At 46.7% G+C, this 17,679-nt stretch overlaps 1 protein-coding gene across 50 annotated transcripts in view; it reads right to left on the bottom strand.

The window, feature by feature from the left end:
• Positions 1-17,679, bottom strand: part of ZMYND8 (zinc finger MYND-type containing 8) — a 149,623-nt gene that overhangs the window by 128,774 nt on the left and 3,170 nt on the right. For 41 of the 50 annotated variants that reach the window (XM_055266523.2, XM_063633354.1, XM_055266532.2 and 38 more), the window contains one exon: positions 11,129-11,199. In XM_055266523.2, coding sequence (XP_055122498.1) covers positions 11,129-11,199 — 71 coding nt within the window. Of the gene's footprint in view, positions 1-11,128; positions 11,200-11,289; positions 12,076-13,127; positions 13,765-14,980; positions 15,661-15,752; positions 15,850-17,679 lie in introns of those variants that run through there. The other 9 variants (XM_063633356.1, XM_063633360.1, XM_063633372.1 and 6 more) reach the window with 8 other exon arrangements.

Raw genomic sequence — 17,679 nt, 5'->3', positions numbered from 1 at the left:
GGACCTCAAACACTCTAATCAAAAAAAAAAAAAAAAAGGTTTAAAAATCAAAGGGCCAGCCGGGCACAGTGGCTCACGCCTGTAATCCCAGCACTTTGGGAGGCCAAGGCGGGTGGATCATCGAGACCAGCCTGGCCAACATGGTGAAACCCTATCTCTACTAAAAATACAAAAATTAGCCGGGCGTGGTGGCAGGCGCCTGTAACCCCAGCTACACTGGAGGCTGAGACACGAGAATCAATTGAATCCAGGAGGCAGAGGCTGCAACAAGCCAAGATCGGCACTCCAGCCTGGGCGACAGAGGGAGACTCTGTCTCAAAAAAATAAATAAATAAAATAAAATAAAATAAAATAAAATAAATCAAAGGGCCGGGAGTGGTGGCTCACGATTGTAACCCTAGCACTTTGGAAAGCCAAGGTAGGTGGATCCCTTGAGCCCACGAGTTCAAGACCAGATCCTAGTTCCATCCCTACTTTGTTCCACGAGTTCAAGACCAGATCCTAGGCCGGGCGCGGTGGCTCAAGCCTGTAATCCCAGCACTTTGGGAGGCCAAGGCGGGCGGATCACGAGGTCAGGAGATCGAGACCATCCTGGCTAACACGGTGAAACCCCGTCTCTACTAAAAATACAAAAAATTAGCCGGACGTGTTGGCGGGCGCCTGTAGTCCCAGCTACTCGGGAGGCTGAGGCAGGAGAATGGCGTGAACCCGGGAGGCGGAGCTTGCAGTGAGCTGAGATCGCGCCATTGCACTCCAGCCTGGGGGACAGAGCAAGACTCCGTCTCAAAAAAAAAAAAAAAAAAGACCAGACCCTAGTTCCATCCCTACGCTTGTAACCCTAGCACTTTGGAAAGCCAAGGTAGGTGGATCCCTTGAGCCCACGAGTTCAAAACCTGATCCTAGTTCCATCCCTACTTTGACACTTCGTTAATTCATCTGAGCCTCAGTTTCCTTAACTGTAAAATGGGAATGACACACCCACATCATGGAATTAGTATGAGAATTAAATGAAGTAATTTGCATATCATGCCATGAAGTACTCAGAAAATATTAGCCACGCAAACACACCTGGCATCGAGATGGCACTTCCCATTGATGTAGGAGCATCTTTCAGCAGGATCATTACCCTCGGACACAAATGTCAACCTGACATCTTGAAAGCTCGAAAGCTTTGTCTCCTGAGAGCTAAAATGCCCTACTAAATGCCAAGGCTGGCATAATGGCAATGACTGGCTTGGAAATTACTCAGTTAATAAGTGAGTACATGTCAGGGGGAGAGGGGCATAAAAATTGAAATTCAGTGAGAGAACCTGAAAGGTCACATGGACTAGATGTAGGAATAGGACTGAGGAATTCCGCACCAATTATTGTCAGAGTTTCTAAGTTTCCCAAGAAGAGGACGGCTCAGCACCTGTTTTCTAACTGCAAGCAGAGAAAAACACGTTGCCAGGTTCATAAGGTGGTAGAGTGGTCACCTTATCTCCTTTTGAGGACCCATCTCTTTCCCAGTGGGGACAGCGTTGGTGGGTCCAGGTGTCCAGGATATTAGCCCTTCCCTGGCCAGAGACATGCACAGGGACTTTGCGCTATTGTCCCTGAGGAGGCTCCGGGCTGGCTCTACTCCCGAGAGCGGCCTGGACCTCTAGCCTTCCCACCAATGCAGTGAGAGCAGCTTCACACCAACAGACCACCTGCAGTCCATCCCTTTCTTGCTCAGAACCCAGGTCATGTCACAGGGGAACAGAGTCCCTAAACTTAAGCAGGCTGGAGGAAAAAAAAAAAACATGTTCACTGAGCCTGGAGATCCCGCTGTGGACGCTGAGATCATTGGGACTGAACAAGAGATAAGGCTTCATCCTGGTCAGCTTCACAGACATATTTTCACCATGCAGACTTCAGCTCTGGGAACCTCAGCAACCCCGATCTTAACCCCAGGACTTTGCATATTAAGCCAAGTGGCTCCGGCACAAAGGTGCTCTGGAAACAGAAGCTACCACCACCGCCACTCACTCTGGGGCACGAGAGCTCTGTTTCACATAACGACGACCACCCCGGGAATCCTTGGGGAAAGTTCTCCCTCAAAACAAGGTGATCCCTTCCCCTCAATGATTCCCTACCAAAGCAAGAATTCCGAAGCACCCGAGAAAATCCTTCCACACACCTGCAGAATGGCTTCTTCAAATGTCACAGAGGCCAACAGGACAGGAAGCTTGCAGGGCGGTGCAAAGCACCAGACTCCTAGATGGAGAGAAGCAAATTCCTATCTGGTCCCGAGCCTGCCTGCTGGGCAACCCTACACAATTCTTTCTTTTTTTTTTTTTTTTTTTTGTGAGACAGAGTCTTGCTCTGTCACCCAGGCTGGAATGCAGTGGCGTGATCTTGGCTCACTGCAAGCTCTGCCTCCTGGGTTCACGCCATTCTCCTGCCTCAACCTCCCAAGCAGCTGGGACTACAAGCGCCCACCACCATGCCCGGCTAATTTTTTGTATTTTTAGTAGAGACAGGGTTTCACCGTGTTGGCCAGGATGGTCTCGATCTCCTGACCTCATGATCCACCCGCCTCGGCCTCCCAAAGTGCTGGGATTACAGGCGTGAGCCACCGCGCCCGGCCCACAGTTCTTCACTGTGCCCCCTCTGAGCGGGGGGTCTTCCAGGCATGGTTTCCTCATCTGCCTCCAGACCTTCTTCCTAGAGGCTGCAAGTGGGGGAAACGGCAGAACACAGTCATTCTCACCACCTGACAGACCTAGCAATAAAAATTCACTGTCTCTAAGTTGAGGCAAATCATAGCTAACATTTTTGAGCAGCCACCCTGTCCCAAGAACCATTCTTTTTTGAGACGGAGTCTCACTCTTGTCGCCCAGGCTGGAGTGCAGTGGCGCGATCTCTGCTCACTGCAAGCTCCGCCTCCCAGGTTTATGCCATTCTCCTGCCTCAGCCTCCTCAGTAGCTGGGACTATAGGTGCCCGCGACCACACCCAGCTAATTTTTTGTATTTTTAGTAGAGACGGCGTTTCACTGTGTTAGCCAGGATTGTCTCGATCTCCTGACCTCATGATCCGCCCGCCTCGGCTTCCCAAAGTGCTGGGATCACAGGCGTGAGCAACCACACCCGGCCCGAAGAACCATTCTGAGCATTCCATCTGTGTGAGCAAAGTTCATCTTAGCCACAACCTTCTATCTTTATCATCCCCATTTACAAAAGGAAACTTAGCCACAAGGAATAACTCAGTTAGAAAGGGGGCAAGACAGAACCAGGAAATCTGGCTCTAGAAGCCAGGTGGTTTTTGTTTTTTTTGAGACGGAATCTCACTCTGTCACCCAGGCTGGAGTGCAGGGGCGCGATCTCAGCTCACTGCCACCTCTGCCTCCTGGTTTCCAGCGATTCCCCTGCCTCAGCCTCCTGAGTAGCTGAGATTACAGGTGCCTGCCACCACGCCCAGCTAATTTTCTATTTTTAGTGGAGACGGGGTTTCACCATATTGGCCAGGCTGGTCTCAAACTCCTGACCTCATGATCCGCCTCTCAAAGTGCTTGGCCTCCCAAAGTGCTGGGATTACAGGTGTGAGCCACCCAGCCAGAAGCCAGGTGTTTTAAATCGCAACAGCACCCTGCCTCTCAAATCAATGGGGTAAGTAAGCATGGTGGTCCAGGGGTGCTTAAAGTGGGAACTTGAAACCATGCTGCACACTTACAGTCCCAACTACTCGGGAGGCTGAAGGAGGAGAATCACTCGAGCCCAGAAGTTAGAGGCTGTAGTGTACTATGATGGCAACTGTGAATAGCCACTGCACTGCACTGCAGCCTGGGCAACACAATGAGATTCCACGTCTTAAAAAAAAAAAAAAAAAGGCCGGGCGTGGTGGCTCACGCTTGTAATCCCAGCACTTAGGGGGGCCGAGGCGGGCGGATCACGAGGTCAGGAGATCGAGACCAAGGTGAAACCCCGTCTCTACTAAAAATACAAAAAATTAGCCGGGCGTGGTGGTGGACGCCTGTAGTCCCAGCTACTCGGAGAGGCTGAGGCAGGAGAATGGCGTGAACCCAGGAGGCGGAGCTTGCAGTGAGCCGAGATCGCGCCACTACACTCCAGCCTGGGTGAAAGAGCGAGACTCCGTCTCAAAAAAAAAAAAAAAAAAAAAAAGGCCGGGTGTGTGGTGGCTCACACCTATAATCCCACCACTTTGGGAAGCTGAGGCGAGCAGATCACTTGAGATCAGGAGTTCGAGACCAGCCTGGTCAACATGGTGAGAACCCATCTCTACTAAAAATTTAAAAATTAGCTGGGTGTGGTGGCGCATGCCCCAGCTACTCAGGAGGCTGAGGTAGGAGAATCACTTGAACCCGGGAAATGAAGGTTGCAGTGAGCCAAGGTCAAGCCACTGCACTCCAGCCTGGGCAACAGAGCAAGACTCTGTCTCAAAAAATATTTTTTTAATGTAAAAAAAAAAAATACAGCAGCCAGCATTCTAGCAGAGTAACAAATAAGAAAATACAAAGTGAGGACAAAGGCTATAAACAAAATCAGAGTAATAGAGGAATGCTCTGGATGCTGGAAATGTTTAATTATCTTGATCTGGGTCAGGGCCCCATGAGTGCAAACGTGTGTTAAAGTTCATCAGACTGTACACTGTAGATCAGGTTAAAATGTACCAGAAAATAGTAAACGAACGGTGGACAGTAGAAGCCAGCCTTCTCACTGTTGGAGCAGGAGGTTACAGAGAAACCAGGGAAGAAGGCTAGAATGATCCATGTGGTAATGGGAAAAGGTCGAACTAGAGAATGAACTCATGTTTAGCTGATATAGACACAGACGGACACATGTAAAAATGTTTACACAGTATGTGTATATATCCTTCCTTGTCCACTGAGAGAATCTAGAAGCAAGGTGGCTCACACCTGTAATCCCAGCACTTCGGGAGGCCGAGGCGGGCAGATCACTTGAGGTAAGGAGTTTGAGACCAGCCTGGCTAACATGGCGAAACCCCATCTCTACTAAAAATTAAAAAATTAGCCAGGCATGGTGGTGCAGACCTATAGTCCCAGCTACTTGGAAGGCTGGGGCAGAAGAATTGCTTGAACCTGGGAGACAGGGGTTGCAGTTAGCTGAGAGTACACCACTGCACTCCAGCCTGGGTGACAGAGCGAGACTCCATCTCAAAAAAAAAAAAAAAAAAAAAGAATCTAGAACAAAGACATTCCAGTAGCAATGAGCACACTTGGCCGGGTGCAGTGGTTCATGCCTATAATCCCAGCACTTTGGGAGGCCGAGGTGGGAGGATCACAAGGTCAGGAGTTCGAGACCAGCCTGGCCAACACAGTGAAACCCCATCTCTACTAAAAATACAAAAATTAGCCAGGCGTGGTAAGCGTGCCTGTAGTCCCAGCTGCTTGGGAGGCTGAGGCAGGAGAATCATTTGAAACCAGGAGGCAGAGGTTGCAATGAGCCGAGATCATGCCACTGCACTCCAGCCTGGGCAACAGAGGGAAACTCCATCTCAAAAACAAACAAACAAACAAAAATGAACACACTTAGTGCCCACATCTTGGTTTCTAATACTATTCTCCAATAAAAGAAACCAGGATCCTCTGGGTGCAGTGGCTCACACCTGTAATCCCAACACTTTGGGAGGCCGAGGCCGGCAGATTGCCTGAGGTCAGGAGTTCAAGACTAGCCTGGCCAACATGGTGAAACCCCGCCTCTACTTAAAATACAAAAAAATTAGCCAGGCGTAGTGGTGCGCTCCTGTAATCCCAGTTACTCGGGAGGCTGAGGCAGGGGAATTGCTTGAACCAAGGAAGTGGAGGTTGCAGTGAGCCAAGATCACGCCACTGCACTCCAGCCTGGGCGACAGAGCGAGACTCCGTCTCAAAGAAAAAAAACAAAAGCCGGGCACGGAGGCTCACGCCTGTAATCCCAGCACTTTGGGAGGCTGAGGCAGGTGGATTGCCTGAGGTCAGGAGTTCGAGACCAGTCTGGCCAACATGGTGAAACCCCGACTCTACTAAAAATACAAAAAAATTAGCCGGGCATGGTGACATGTGCCTGTAATCCCGGCTACTAAGGAGGCTGGGGCAGAGGAATTGCTTGAACTAGGAGGTGGAGGTTGCAGTAAGCTGAGATCACGCCACTGCACTCCAGCCTCAGCAACAGAGCAAGACTATATCTCAAAAAAAAAAAAAAAAGAAAGAAACCAGTATCCATAGAGAAATGGATGATTTCAGAGCTGAGGCAAAGACATACAAAATGAGCCTGGAACATCTTATAGTGCCAGAAGGCAAGAAAGTGCTCAATAAATAAATAGGCCGGCCGGGCATGGTAGTTCACACCTGTAACCCAAGCACTTTGGGAGGCCAAAGTGGTAGGATCACTTGAGCCTGGGAAATTCAAAACCAGCCTGGGCAACACAGGGAGACTCCATCTCTACAAATAAAAAGAACAAAAATTAGCCAACTGTGGTGATGCATGCCTGTGGTCCCAGCTACCTGGGAGGCTGAGTCAAGAGGACTGCTTGAGCCCAGCAGGTCAAGGCTGCAATGAGCTGTGATTGTACCACTGCACTCCAGCCTGGGCAGCAGAACGAGGCTGTCTCAAACGAACAAATAAACAAACCCTACAACGATGGAGTCTGTCAAGGGGACACAAGAGCCAACAGAAAGAGCTCCCAACTGCCAAAGCTGGAATGATTTGAGCAATAAAATAAATAAGTAGTATTGGATTACAACCCACAGTATAAAGTAACCATCCCAGAGTCCACACTGATAGAGATAAATGACTGAATAAATACATGAGGGAGAAGAGACCAATACCCCATACGGAAGAATTCTAAATTTTTTTTTGAGACACAGTGTCACTGTCACCCAGGCTGGAGTGCAGTGGTGGAATCTTGGCTCACTGCAACCTCCACCTCTCAGGTTCAAGTGATTTTTCTGCTTCAGTCTCCCAAGTAGCTGGGATTATAGGCATACAATGTTTGTTATTTTTAGTAGAGATGGGATTTTGCCATGTTGGCCAGGCTGGTCTCGAACTCCTGGCCTCAAGTGATCTGCCCGCCTTGGCCTCCCAAACTGCTGGGATTACAGGCATGAGCCACCACACCCGGCCCCCAAATAATTTATGTCAAGCCTCTGCTTTCGAGGAGGTGGAGCATAGCTCTTCACTCCTTAAGTGTGGGTGACGCCTTGTGACTTCCTTCCAAAGAGCAGAGGATGGAAAGAGAAGAAAGCTCTACCACAGCCAGATGCTCATGGTCAACATCAACAGTGATAAATCTTTTTTTTTTTTTTTTTCTTTTTGAGGCAGTCTCATTCTATCTCCCAGACTGGAGCGCAGTGGCACGGTCTCGGCTAACTACAACCTCCGCCTCCACCCCCTCCACCCTGGGTTCAAGTGATTCTCCTGCCTCAGCCTCCCGAGTAGTTGGGACTAGAGGTGCCTGCCACCACACCCAGCTAATTTTTGTATTTTTAATAGAGGCAGGGTTTCACCATGTTGGCCAGGATGGTCTCGAACTCTTGACCTCAGATGATCCCCCCACCTTGGCCTCCCAAAGTGCTGGGATTACAGGTGTGAGCCACTGCGCCAGGCCAACAGTGATAGATCTTATTAATAATACATACCCTTGATGTGATATGATGAAAATGGCATTTTACCCTCTGTAGTCTTCTTCCTCCCCAAAACCCATAACCACAGTTTACCAGAGTCTAATCACGAGAAACACACCATACAAATCCCAATTGAGAGGACCATCTACAAAATACCCAACCAGTATTCCTGAAAACCGGTAAGTTCAAGAAAAACAAGAAAAGTCTAAGAAACTGTCACAGCCAACAGGAGCCCAGGCAGATAACTAAATGTAATGAGGAATCCTGAGTGGGATTCTAAAACAGAAAAGGGACTTTTGTGGAAAACCGAAGGAAATCTGAATTAGGGATGGCCTTTAGTTGGTAATAACATATCAAAATTGATGCAGTATTTGCAACAATTACACCACACTAGTGTATGATGTTAATAATAGAAGAAATTGTGTGTGTGGAGCCAGGGGCTAACATGGGAACTCTTGGCACTATCCTCAAAACTTTTCTGGAAATCTAATACTACTCTTAAATTAAAAGTTCATTTTAAAAATGTAATAGAAAATTGGCCAGGCATGGTGGCACATGCCTATAATCCCAGCACGTTGGGAGGTGGAAGAGGGAGGATCACTTGGGGCCAAGGGTTTCAGACCAGCCTGGGGAACCCACCGTGACCTCATCCCTGCAAAAAAAAATTTTTTTAATTAGCCAGTTGAGGTGGTGTGCACCTGTAGTCCCAGCTACTCAGGAGATTGAGGCTACAGTGAGCTTTGAGCCCAGGAGATCAAGGATACAGTGAGCTATGATCATACCACTGCACTCTAGCCAGGACAATGGAGTGAGACGTTGTCTTTTATATATAGATTTAAAACAGAAAATGACAAAATGACTCCTTCAGACTAGGTGGCCACCAAAAGCATCTTTGACGAACGAGCCACCATCTGAGATAAGTCTGAGATCACAATGAGAAATGAGCAGCCCGCTCCCGGCAAAAGACACACGGGCCTCAAGGAAGGAACCAAGAGGAAGGAGGCCAAGGAGCTCAAGTGAAGTCGGGGGAGAAATGGCACAAGGTGAACAGAACGTCACAAAGGAAACAAAGGTAAACAGGGCCGGCCCAGGTAGGCAGGTCACGGTGACTTCAGACCTGAGTGGAAGGGTACTGGAAAGTCATCAGAAGGAGTTAGCAAAATGAGACAGAACCTGACCCACTTTTTTTTTTTTTTTTTTGAGACAGAGTCTCGCTCTGTCCCCCAGGCTGGAGTGCAAAGGCACGATCTTGGCTCACTGCAACCTCCACCTCCTGGGTTCAAGCAATTCTCCTGCTTCAGCCTCCCAAGTAACTGGGATTATAGGCACATGCTGCCACGCCCAGATAATTTTTCTGTATAGTAGAGACGGGGTTTCACCGTGTTGCCCAGGCTGGTCTCAAACTCCTGAGCTCAGGCAATCTACCCGCCTCGGCCTCCCAAAGTGCTTAGATTACAGGCGTGAGCCACCGCACTCGGTCCACTTATTTTTTTTTTTTAATAGAGATGGGTGGGTGGGGGGGGGGTCTCATTAAGTTGCCCAGGCTGGTTTCGAACTCCTGGCCTCAACTGATCCTCCCACCTCAGTCTCTCAAGTAGCTGGGATGATTGGCATGCACCACTGTGCCTGACCCCAATCCACGTTTTTGAAGCGCGTTCTGGCTGCTGAAGGGAGAGGATGGGAGTAGGAGAAAAGAGAGAAAGAGACAATGGTCACTCAGCTTGGTCATGCTTGGATAGAATCTAATCCAACACCCCACTTCACGAATACAAAAACGAAGGGACAGAGCCAGTGTCCAAGCCCCCTGGGGAAGGTAAGCAGCAGAACAGGGACAAGACCCCCACCTCCTGGCCCCCTCTCTTCAGTCTCCCTCCACTTTGCCCCATCTCCTGCTGGACCACATCTGATTCTGACCACAACAAGGGGGCTGAGAAGTGGCTGAGAGGCACGTGCTCCTGCAACATCAAAAACACCTCTGCAAGAAGGTATCTTCCTTGCCCTGAAGTCCCTGGTGGCTCAGCTCTCTTCACCATCAATGGCACTGAAACCTCCGGCCACCCAGCACAGGCTGGGTCATGCTGTGATGAGGGGGCAGCAGCCCTCTGCCTCCACCCAGCCTCCTCCTGCTGCTCCCCAGCACACAGCACCCACCCAGTAAGCCAGGCCTTCCCACCCGGTGTGCCTCCCCTCATGTGACCCCTGCCAAAGATCAGCAGCCAGCTCCCAATTCCTAGGTCCTAGCCTTGACTACTGGACCCTCAACTTTGCCCCAAAATGACATGCTTTTTTTTTTTTTGAGATGGAGTCTTGCTCTGTCGCCCAGGCTGGAGTGCAGTGGTGTGATCTCATCTCACTGCAACCTCCACCTCCTGGGTTCAAGTGATTCTCCTGCCTCAACCTCCTAAGTAGCTAGGATTACAGGCACGTGCCACCATGCCTGACTAATTTTTGTATTTTTAGCAGAGACGGGGGTTTCACCATGTTGGCCAGGCTGGTCTCGAACGCCTGACCTCGTGATCGCCGGCCTCGGCCTCCCAAAGTGCTGGGATTACAGGCATGAGCCACCACGCCTGGCGACACGCTGTCTTATAACAATCCTCAAAATGCTTTTGGTTTCAGACGCCTTTAGGGAGTCACTTTGTGCGACACTCTGCAGCCAAATGAGACTCTCCTTCCAGTAGTATGCAGTAACCCTGTCCAGCCTCTTCCTCCCTCCCCATAACCCCCAGTGCAAGGCCATGTGTTCCAAGAAAGCACTCAGTGACTTGTTGAAGGAATGAAAACACCTTGGTACAACCATTAAGTTTGGAGATGAGCCTTTTCATCAACCAAAGATACGAAAAATACTCCAGTAGCTCATTTGTAAAAGCACCCTGAAGGTAAAAGTGAATAACTGCTTCATTTTGGGAAGCCTCATAAAATCTCTTTCACACAGACCAAATGAAAAGTACCAATCCCTCAGTTAGAAGATATTCAGGAGTCTACTCCAGGCTTGTGAATAAACGCATAAATTGTTTGTCCTAATTTGCTAAATTTTGAACTAAATGCAAACACTGGCCCCGGCATCCCAGCAAGCTCTACATTTCCTTTTTATCTCTAACCCAAGAGCACCACTTTCCAATGAAGCGGGCTGACTTCATCCCACTTCGGGGATTCCAAAGAGGTCTGTTGTTAAAATCAGAAAACAAGCAGCAGCTAGAGGCTCTGGTGGCTTCCAGGACATGCTTTATTTAAACCGTGGCTCCTGAAAGTCACCCTGCGGAGAGGTAGCCAGCCACCCTCAGTCATGACACACAGGTAAAATTCACTGTCAGGACACCTACACAGGCACCAGGGAAAGAAAACCAAAAGGAGGAGAGCTCTCCATAAATTAGGTTCATCCATCAAAAAATCTTATATCTGAAAATCCAAGAAGAGTTACAACGTCGGCTCAGAGAGCCACACTTCACTGCACTACAACAACAAAAAGAAATTCCAATTTCCTCCTTAGCTCTAGAATAGATAATACAAGATTTTTACTCACCTTTGGAGCGAGTAGAGATATCCATGCCCTCTACCACCTCCTGTTCTGTTTTTATTTCCTCTTCAGCCAAGCTGAAACAGAGCAAATTATGTTCATGTTTAGGAAGGCTGAGAACTTGCCCCATGGGGGCAGCTATTTGGAAGTTCTAGCAACAAACCCACCTTAAAGACATTCCCTCATCCTTATCCAGGGCTGGGGGGAGGAAACCCACACCTGATTTCAACAAAGTGTGAAGAGTCCTAAAGGAGTTTTTTAAAACACTAGGTTGTTCTTTTTTTTTTTTTAAGTCAAATTACTATTCCAGTTGTCATGCTATTGGGGAATGCAAAAGGCAATTTTTTAGACACACAATTACAACCTACCCCTGTGGGCCAATGAGAACCCAGCCTTCAAATAAACAAGCTTCTCATTGTTAACACAGGGTTCAAAGGCAGGGAGGTTGGAGGTGTTTTGCAGGGTATCCAGAATTCTGATCTCTGAATACTTTAGGCAAAGAGTAAGATTTCCCACACCTCCCCCTAAATCTTACAATTCCCTGATGAGGCAGGAACACGGGGAAAAAAAGATATAGGTTAAATTACAAAGCAGAAAAATATGCCCAGCTAGAAGCTAAAGACCTGGTCTCAAAACACTGAACCGAGGAGCACTGATTCCAGGAATCAGACCAGGGTCTCCACACTTCCAACCCCCTGAATGCTTCCTCTCTACAGCAGGCACGGCTTACTACTGAGTTGTGACTAATTATCCCCCACCAGAAAAGTGGAATGAGGAAGGATTATTCAAAAGACAAAGGCTAAGAGTGGAGGGTTGGGGAGAGAAGCAAATAAAGCAAGCCCCTTTGCTGGGAGGGTCTGTCACCCAGAACATTCTCTCTCTCTCTCTCTCTCTCTGCTGGAACTGGGGTTGAAAGAGAGCTGGCCATATCAGATCTTCCTCCTACAGAGAACTCACAAGCTAAACCAAAGGAAAAAAATAGAGTTCTGCTTTCATAGATGCAAATGGTTTCAGGTGCTAGAACTTTCCAAACATTCGGGCTGACACCGAAGTGGTAAGAAGCTGGGCATTTACTCCAGAAGCAATTCCATCGGACTGTGGTTCCACGGGAAGAAATGGGTGCATCACCAATTGATATGGCTGGAATTTTCCATTTGGAAGACTCAAAGCCAGGACAGGAAGGAGGCTGGGGAAGAGAGAATGTCCTGTGTTCCGTGGTCTGGGACTGTGACAACGCAAAAGGCCCAAAAAGACAGCCTCATGTCTCGAACCCTAGTATAAGGAGAAGATTTTAGGAGAGTTCCATGTTAGGATGAGAGGACTTAGGATGGGAGCTAGATAGAATGGAAAAGATTATAGTTCAGAGTTAAATTATAGGGGCTTGGAGACGAAGAAAGGTAATTGGGTTTAAATGAGAATATTAACACATTTAGCAATCTGATTTTGAACCCCGTTAACAATTTCATTTACACCGCATCTGTAAAGAAAGCCTGTGACACAAATCACCAAAGAAACAACTGACATGTTGTCACAAATGGTTTTCATCAGGAGAAAGCAGCCTGCTAAATTCAAACGCATCGCTTATATGCAATAATACAACAGTGATTTATTGAAGGTTATTTCAGCACTAATGCTTTCTATTCCAACTTAAGGAGAAAACATTCTCAACTCAGAAACACACTCCGCCTGAAACATACACAGGTTGTCCAACTGGATGCTGTTGAAGGGTTCTGGCTTGGGGTGACTGGAAATACATCTTAACGAAAAGCCCCATGCAGCCCTCGGAGATGGGTAGACAGTTCACTTCAAAGGAACAAATAGCAACCTTGATCTTTTCTAGCAAATAGAATTCTGTTTCCCTCTCTAGCATGAAGTATGTGAAATTCTAAACTTCTTGAAACCGATCCCATATTTTGAGTAATAGAGAAAACGCTAATCTGTGATCCAACTAAAATCTACAGTGGTGAGGGAAACAATTATGCAGAACTAAGCCAAAAAAACCCACTTGAAGGATTTCTGCAGCGATGAAAACATTCAAAGGTGTATTGATCATGGAGGAAGGCTGCATTCAAGGGAACCATTATTTGGCTTGTAACAGCCTAGAGGAGCTGAATACTTCAGGCAGGAATGCTGCTGAGAGACGAGGAAAATGCAAACTAGTTATGTGGTGGCTATTTGCTTCTGAGTTTTAAGATAATCAATGCTGGAGCAGAAGAGAGAGGGAAAAAAAAGTTAAGCTGTTTTATCTTTCCAAGTATTACAAGTGGGCACCATAATCACCCAACTTTAGCAATAGCACCACCAGCTTTAGCACAGGATTTCAAGCACAACAATTTAAGAAAACCATCTTTTTCACAGATCAGCAAACCATCCTTTCAAAAGGAACCCGTGCACACACATGCACACACACTCACACACACAATAACTTGTATTTGACTAAAGGAAACTGCAGTGTCTATGCATTAAAAGGAGGGGAAAAAAAAAAAAAAAAAAACTTCATTTACAAAAGCAAAGACCAGAATGCAAAATTAGTCATTTTGAATAGCCACATCTAAAGGGACTTCCTTTTTCCTACACCACTGATTTCGGTTTTTTTGTTTTTTTTTTCTTTTTTTGGGGTTTAGTGTTAAGAACTAGTATGTTATTAGGAAAAAAAGAACATGAATATTACATCAAAAGTAGTGGCAAGAAAAGATCTGTACCTGTCTGAATTGCCCCACTGATGTTGGTCAATTTAGGTTAAGAACTGTTCAGTCATTTGGGGTAAAAAAAAAAAAACAGTCAAATAATTGTTAAAAAGAAAAGGCAGCTGCATCTGGAGAAAATACTTTGAACTTCTGTCATTAACACATTGAAGTCTTAGAACATAGACAGCTTATTTCCTTCCATATCTGCTAGCTTCCAGCAACCCTGATGATTTAAATCAAAAACAATGGGACAACAAGCTCTTGTTTCAAACTGACATTACTTTTTTCCCTTTAAAGGTCTGTTGAGGAAACTGGGGGCCGGCTAAAGAAAAGGGTAAAATTAGCTGAAAAGCAAACAACAATTTCTCACTCCAATAGGAAAATACACCATCAACTAGTTAGATACATTGTATACACCATCACCTCTTACACTCACATTTACCCAAGTCATTTGCCTGCAGATTTCACAAACTGATACATTTCAGGCAATTCAAAGAAATAACAGTACCTGCAAAGATAACCAAGACCACCCCATCCCATCCCAAAAAGAATAAAAGATTTCTCCCCCAGTGCCTGAGCAAGAAAACCTATGCTTACTTCTTAACCTGCATGCACTGAAAAAAGAGCAATTAAAAGTTGCAGATGAACTACTGCACCTCCAGGATGCTTTAAGCCTTCTGATTATTAATTCTGAGGACTCAGGGATGGTCCGTAATTCCCAGGAATCTCATCTCCTCAACACTTCCAAGAAAGAGAAAAAAGAAAGCATCTAGTTTTGACAGAAAAATGCCTGGATACACAATGCCCACATATTTCTTTTCCCCAAGTGCCCCTACTATTTGACTTTTAAAGAAGAATATCTAAGCCATCTAGAATATATAACCAACATGCATAAGACTCTGGTTCTACAGATGAGGATCATCGCACAGCAATTCAAGAATCATGCATCATTCGAAAGGACTTTTCCTGGTTTTTACTTTCATTCAAAATACCAAAATGGTCCAGGCTGTAAGAAATATTTAATCCCCAAGGCATAACATCTTCCTCTTCTAGATTACAAAATAGTGAACATCAAAATTAAAAACCATGCTTCCCTAAATCTGCAATTAATTTTTTAAGAAATTGGGGTGGGGGGGAATGGTTAGCAGAGCAGCTTTATATAAGCACTCACCTAAAACAGGCAGAGTCATCGGTAGCTAAGCTATTTATGCAGGATTCTTAAAATGGCGTCTGGCAACACTGCCTCATTCCTGTGTTGAAGCTAAAATGGTAGCAGTTTGTTCAATAGCTGTAGCTCTTGTTTAAGCAGCCCTGCTAGTTTCAAAGCCACCTTCCTAAATACCAGAACTAGGAAAAGCTGAACCAAAGGACACCAACAACCCAACGTTTAGAGGCTTAAAAAAAACTCTGCAATGACAGGGAGAGTTTGTGAAGTCACAGGTTCCTAAGGAAAAGCCTTCTCTTGTAGATCCTGAGCCTTCAACATGAGGCTCTGTGATGAGGCCCCCTTGCCCTCGAATTAGGTGGGTAGAAGGTTAGGAATTGTGCAGTCCCGTGGCACAAACTGCAGACGGACAGGTGTCTGTGCAAACACAAAAATGTTCCCAGGGAGCAGCCTGGGGGAAGGCGAGGAGGAAGCCCGGTCCCCCTTCTCTTCTCAGTCTATTAGAAACCAGCTTTGCATCCATACCAAAAAGGCGCTAGGTAAAATGAAAGTGTTTCAAGGACAGCAGGCATCTGAAAAGCCAAGCTAAAGGGCTGCACCTCAGTCTACAGCAAAGGTAAAATAAAAAGGCTGTTTATAAGCCTGCAAACAGCCACCAAATACCCAGCCCTCTGAAGCAGCCAGTCCTAAGACAGTTAACATCAAGGAAAGACAATCCGAGTCTGCAGAGGAGAAACACAAGGAAAACATTCCCTTATCCAATGCACAGGATACTCACAAATTAGATTTCTGACCACCCCCAACAGAGCCTGAGAATTAACAATGGGTTTTGCAAAACCCGCTTTCAGAGGCCGAACTAACAGCCTGAGTGGATAACGTCATTTACTGTTACAGGTCTGAGCATTGGCCTCAGAACTCCTCTGGTGCTGGGAGTGAGGAGTTTCAAGGTGACTGCTTTTTAACTCCAGGGGAGAAAGGAGGGCACAGTGCCCAAGGCCATGCCAGGGCAAGGACAGGCCACTGGCCTCCGCCGGCCGGTAGGTAGGTAATCGGGATGGGGGGGGGGCAGGCTGGCAGTACACTGGCTGCAGAGCTGGCATGGCCACTGCCTGCTTGTTTGTCTGCAAGGAGAGTGGGAAGTAGGGGGGAGGGCGACCATAACCTTAGCAACCTGAAGCCAAGGGTGAACCCTTGCTCAGATTTTGCATTTTAAGAGTAACCAAAGGGCTCCGAAACATATTCCCTTTTTAAATCTCTGCTGTGAGTAGCGAAGGCCCCTTTGAATGTATCTTTCTTTCCAGAGTCAACCAGAGGCAAAGCCAGATTGAGGGTTCCCAGGCTGACAAATGTCTGCTGCCTCTGCCACAGGAGAGAGAAGGGGAAAGAGGGCAAAAGAAACAAAGACATCATGCATTGCAAGTGGCTGGACTTTTAAAAACCTACCTTTGCCTCCAGGGTTTTCTAGGTTACTGTCACCCCACTTCCTACAAAGTGTCTCCCCCCTCATTCCTATTTAAGACCTGATGCAGTCTCCCCACTGGTTCTCCCAGGGAAAGAAAAGGGGGAATGTTTTGTTTAAAATAAAAGGGGTTACAAGAAAGAAAGGAAAAAAAGCTATTGTTTTCATCCCTAATTTATAATCCAAGAGGCCCCCAATTGTTTCTTTCTTTCTGACTCAAATCTTTGAGCTGTTAATTATAAAAGTAACTGGACTTGGCGCCAACGGGCTAACTATGATCAGGCTCAGCAATTAGAAAAACTCTGTAGAAAGTTTACTGAGTGATTATATATAATTAATTCCTAGTTACAGACTGAACACTGACCATTTTCTGGACCTAATAAAAGCAGTTACTCCCCCTCCCCCACGTGAATGCCACTTAATTTCCCAAAGCAGAAAGTGAATCCATCCTGGAGGGTCTTGAAGGAAAAAAAAGGAGAGGAATCAAAAGCTTCAGTGTGTCTGTGTTTGCTCCTTGCAGCTGTGTATCCTCTTTGGGGACTGAGGAGGCAGAAGGAAAAAGGAAAACAGCCCAACATTCTGTTCCTCCTTCTGCAATTTACAAACGTGGCAGAGAGAACATTCTACCTTGATGAGAAAAAGAAGGGGGTTTGGGGGGAAGCAGGGAAGGGAGATGACCTAGGAATGGAAGGCAGGAGACTCTTCTGCTTGGCAGATCTGCTTTTCCTAAAAGGAACAAAGATGGTAGAAATTTCCAGAAGGCCCGTTCTTAGTTCGGCCACTGCAATTGTCAATCTTTAACCTTTCCTCCAAGTCTATTGGTTTAAAAGCTAGAGTAGAAGAACCCCATTGGGCTGCTCTGGGAGCCAGTACTGCCGTCCCTACCTAGTCCTGCTGCAATGCAGACATTTATTTTTTTCCCCTTTCCTGAAACTGGAAAATAATGCTACTTTGAAAGCAATTAACTTTTTACAGACTCATGCTTGGTAGGGGTCACAGTACCAGAGGAAAAGTGGCTAGCTTGGTCCAGGGTTGGGAACTTGCTGGAGGCTGTACATATGAAAACAGATTTTGGCTCTCCAAACCTGTGGGAGCCATTTTAATGCAAGCTTTTAGAGGACAAATGCCTTGCCCTTAAGTTCCCTTCCAGCCCAACAAACACGGTATTATGCAAACGTTGAAGGCACCAAACCAGGAGTCTTATGATTAGATATTGCTTCTAGGGAGGCCACAAGAACCTCGATAT

The sequence above is a fragment of the Symphalangus syndactylus genome, chromosome 24 (assembly GCF_028878055.3).
Source record: "Symphalangus syndactylus isolate Jambi chromosome 24, NHGRI_mSymSyn1-v2.1_pri, whole genome shotgun sequence".
Lineage (NCBI taxonomy): Eukaryota > Metazoa > Chordata > Mammalia > Primates > Hylobatidae > Symphalangus > Symphalangus syndactylus.
Note: the sequence above shows the minus strand (reverse complement) of the source record. Positions and strands in the feature narration are given on the sequence as shown.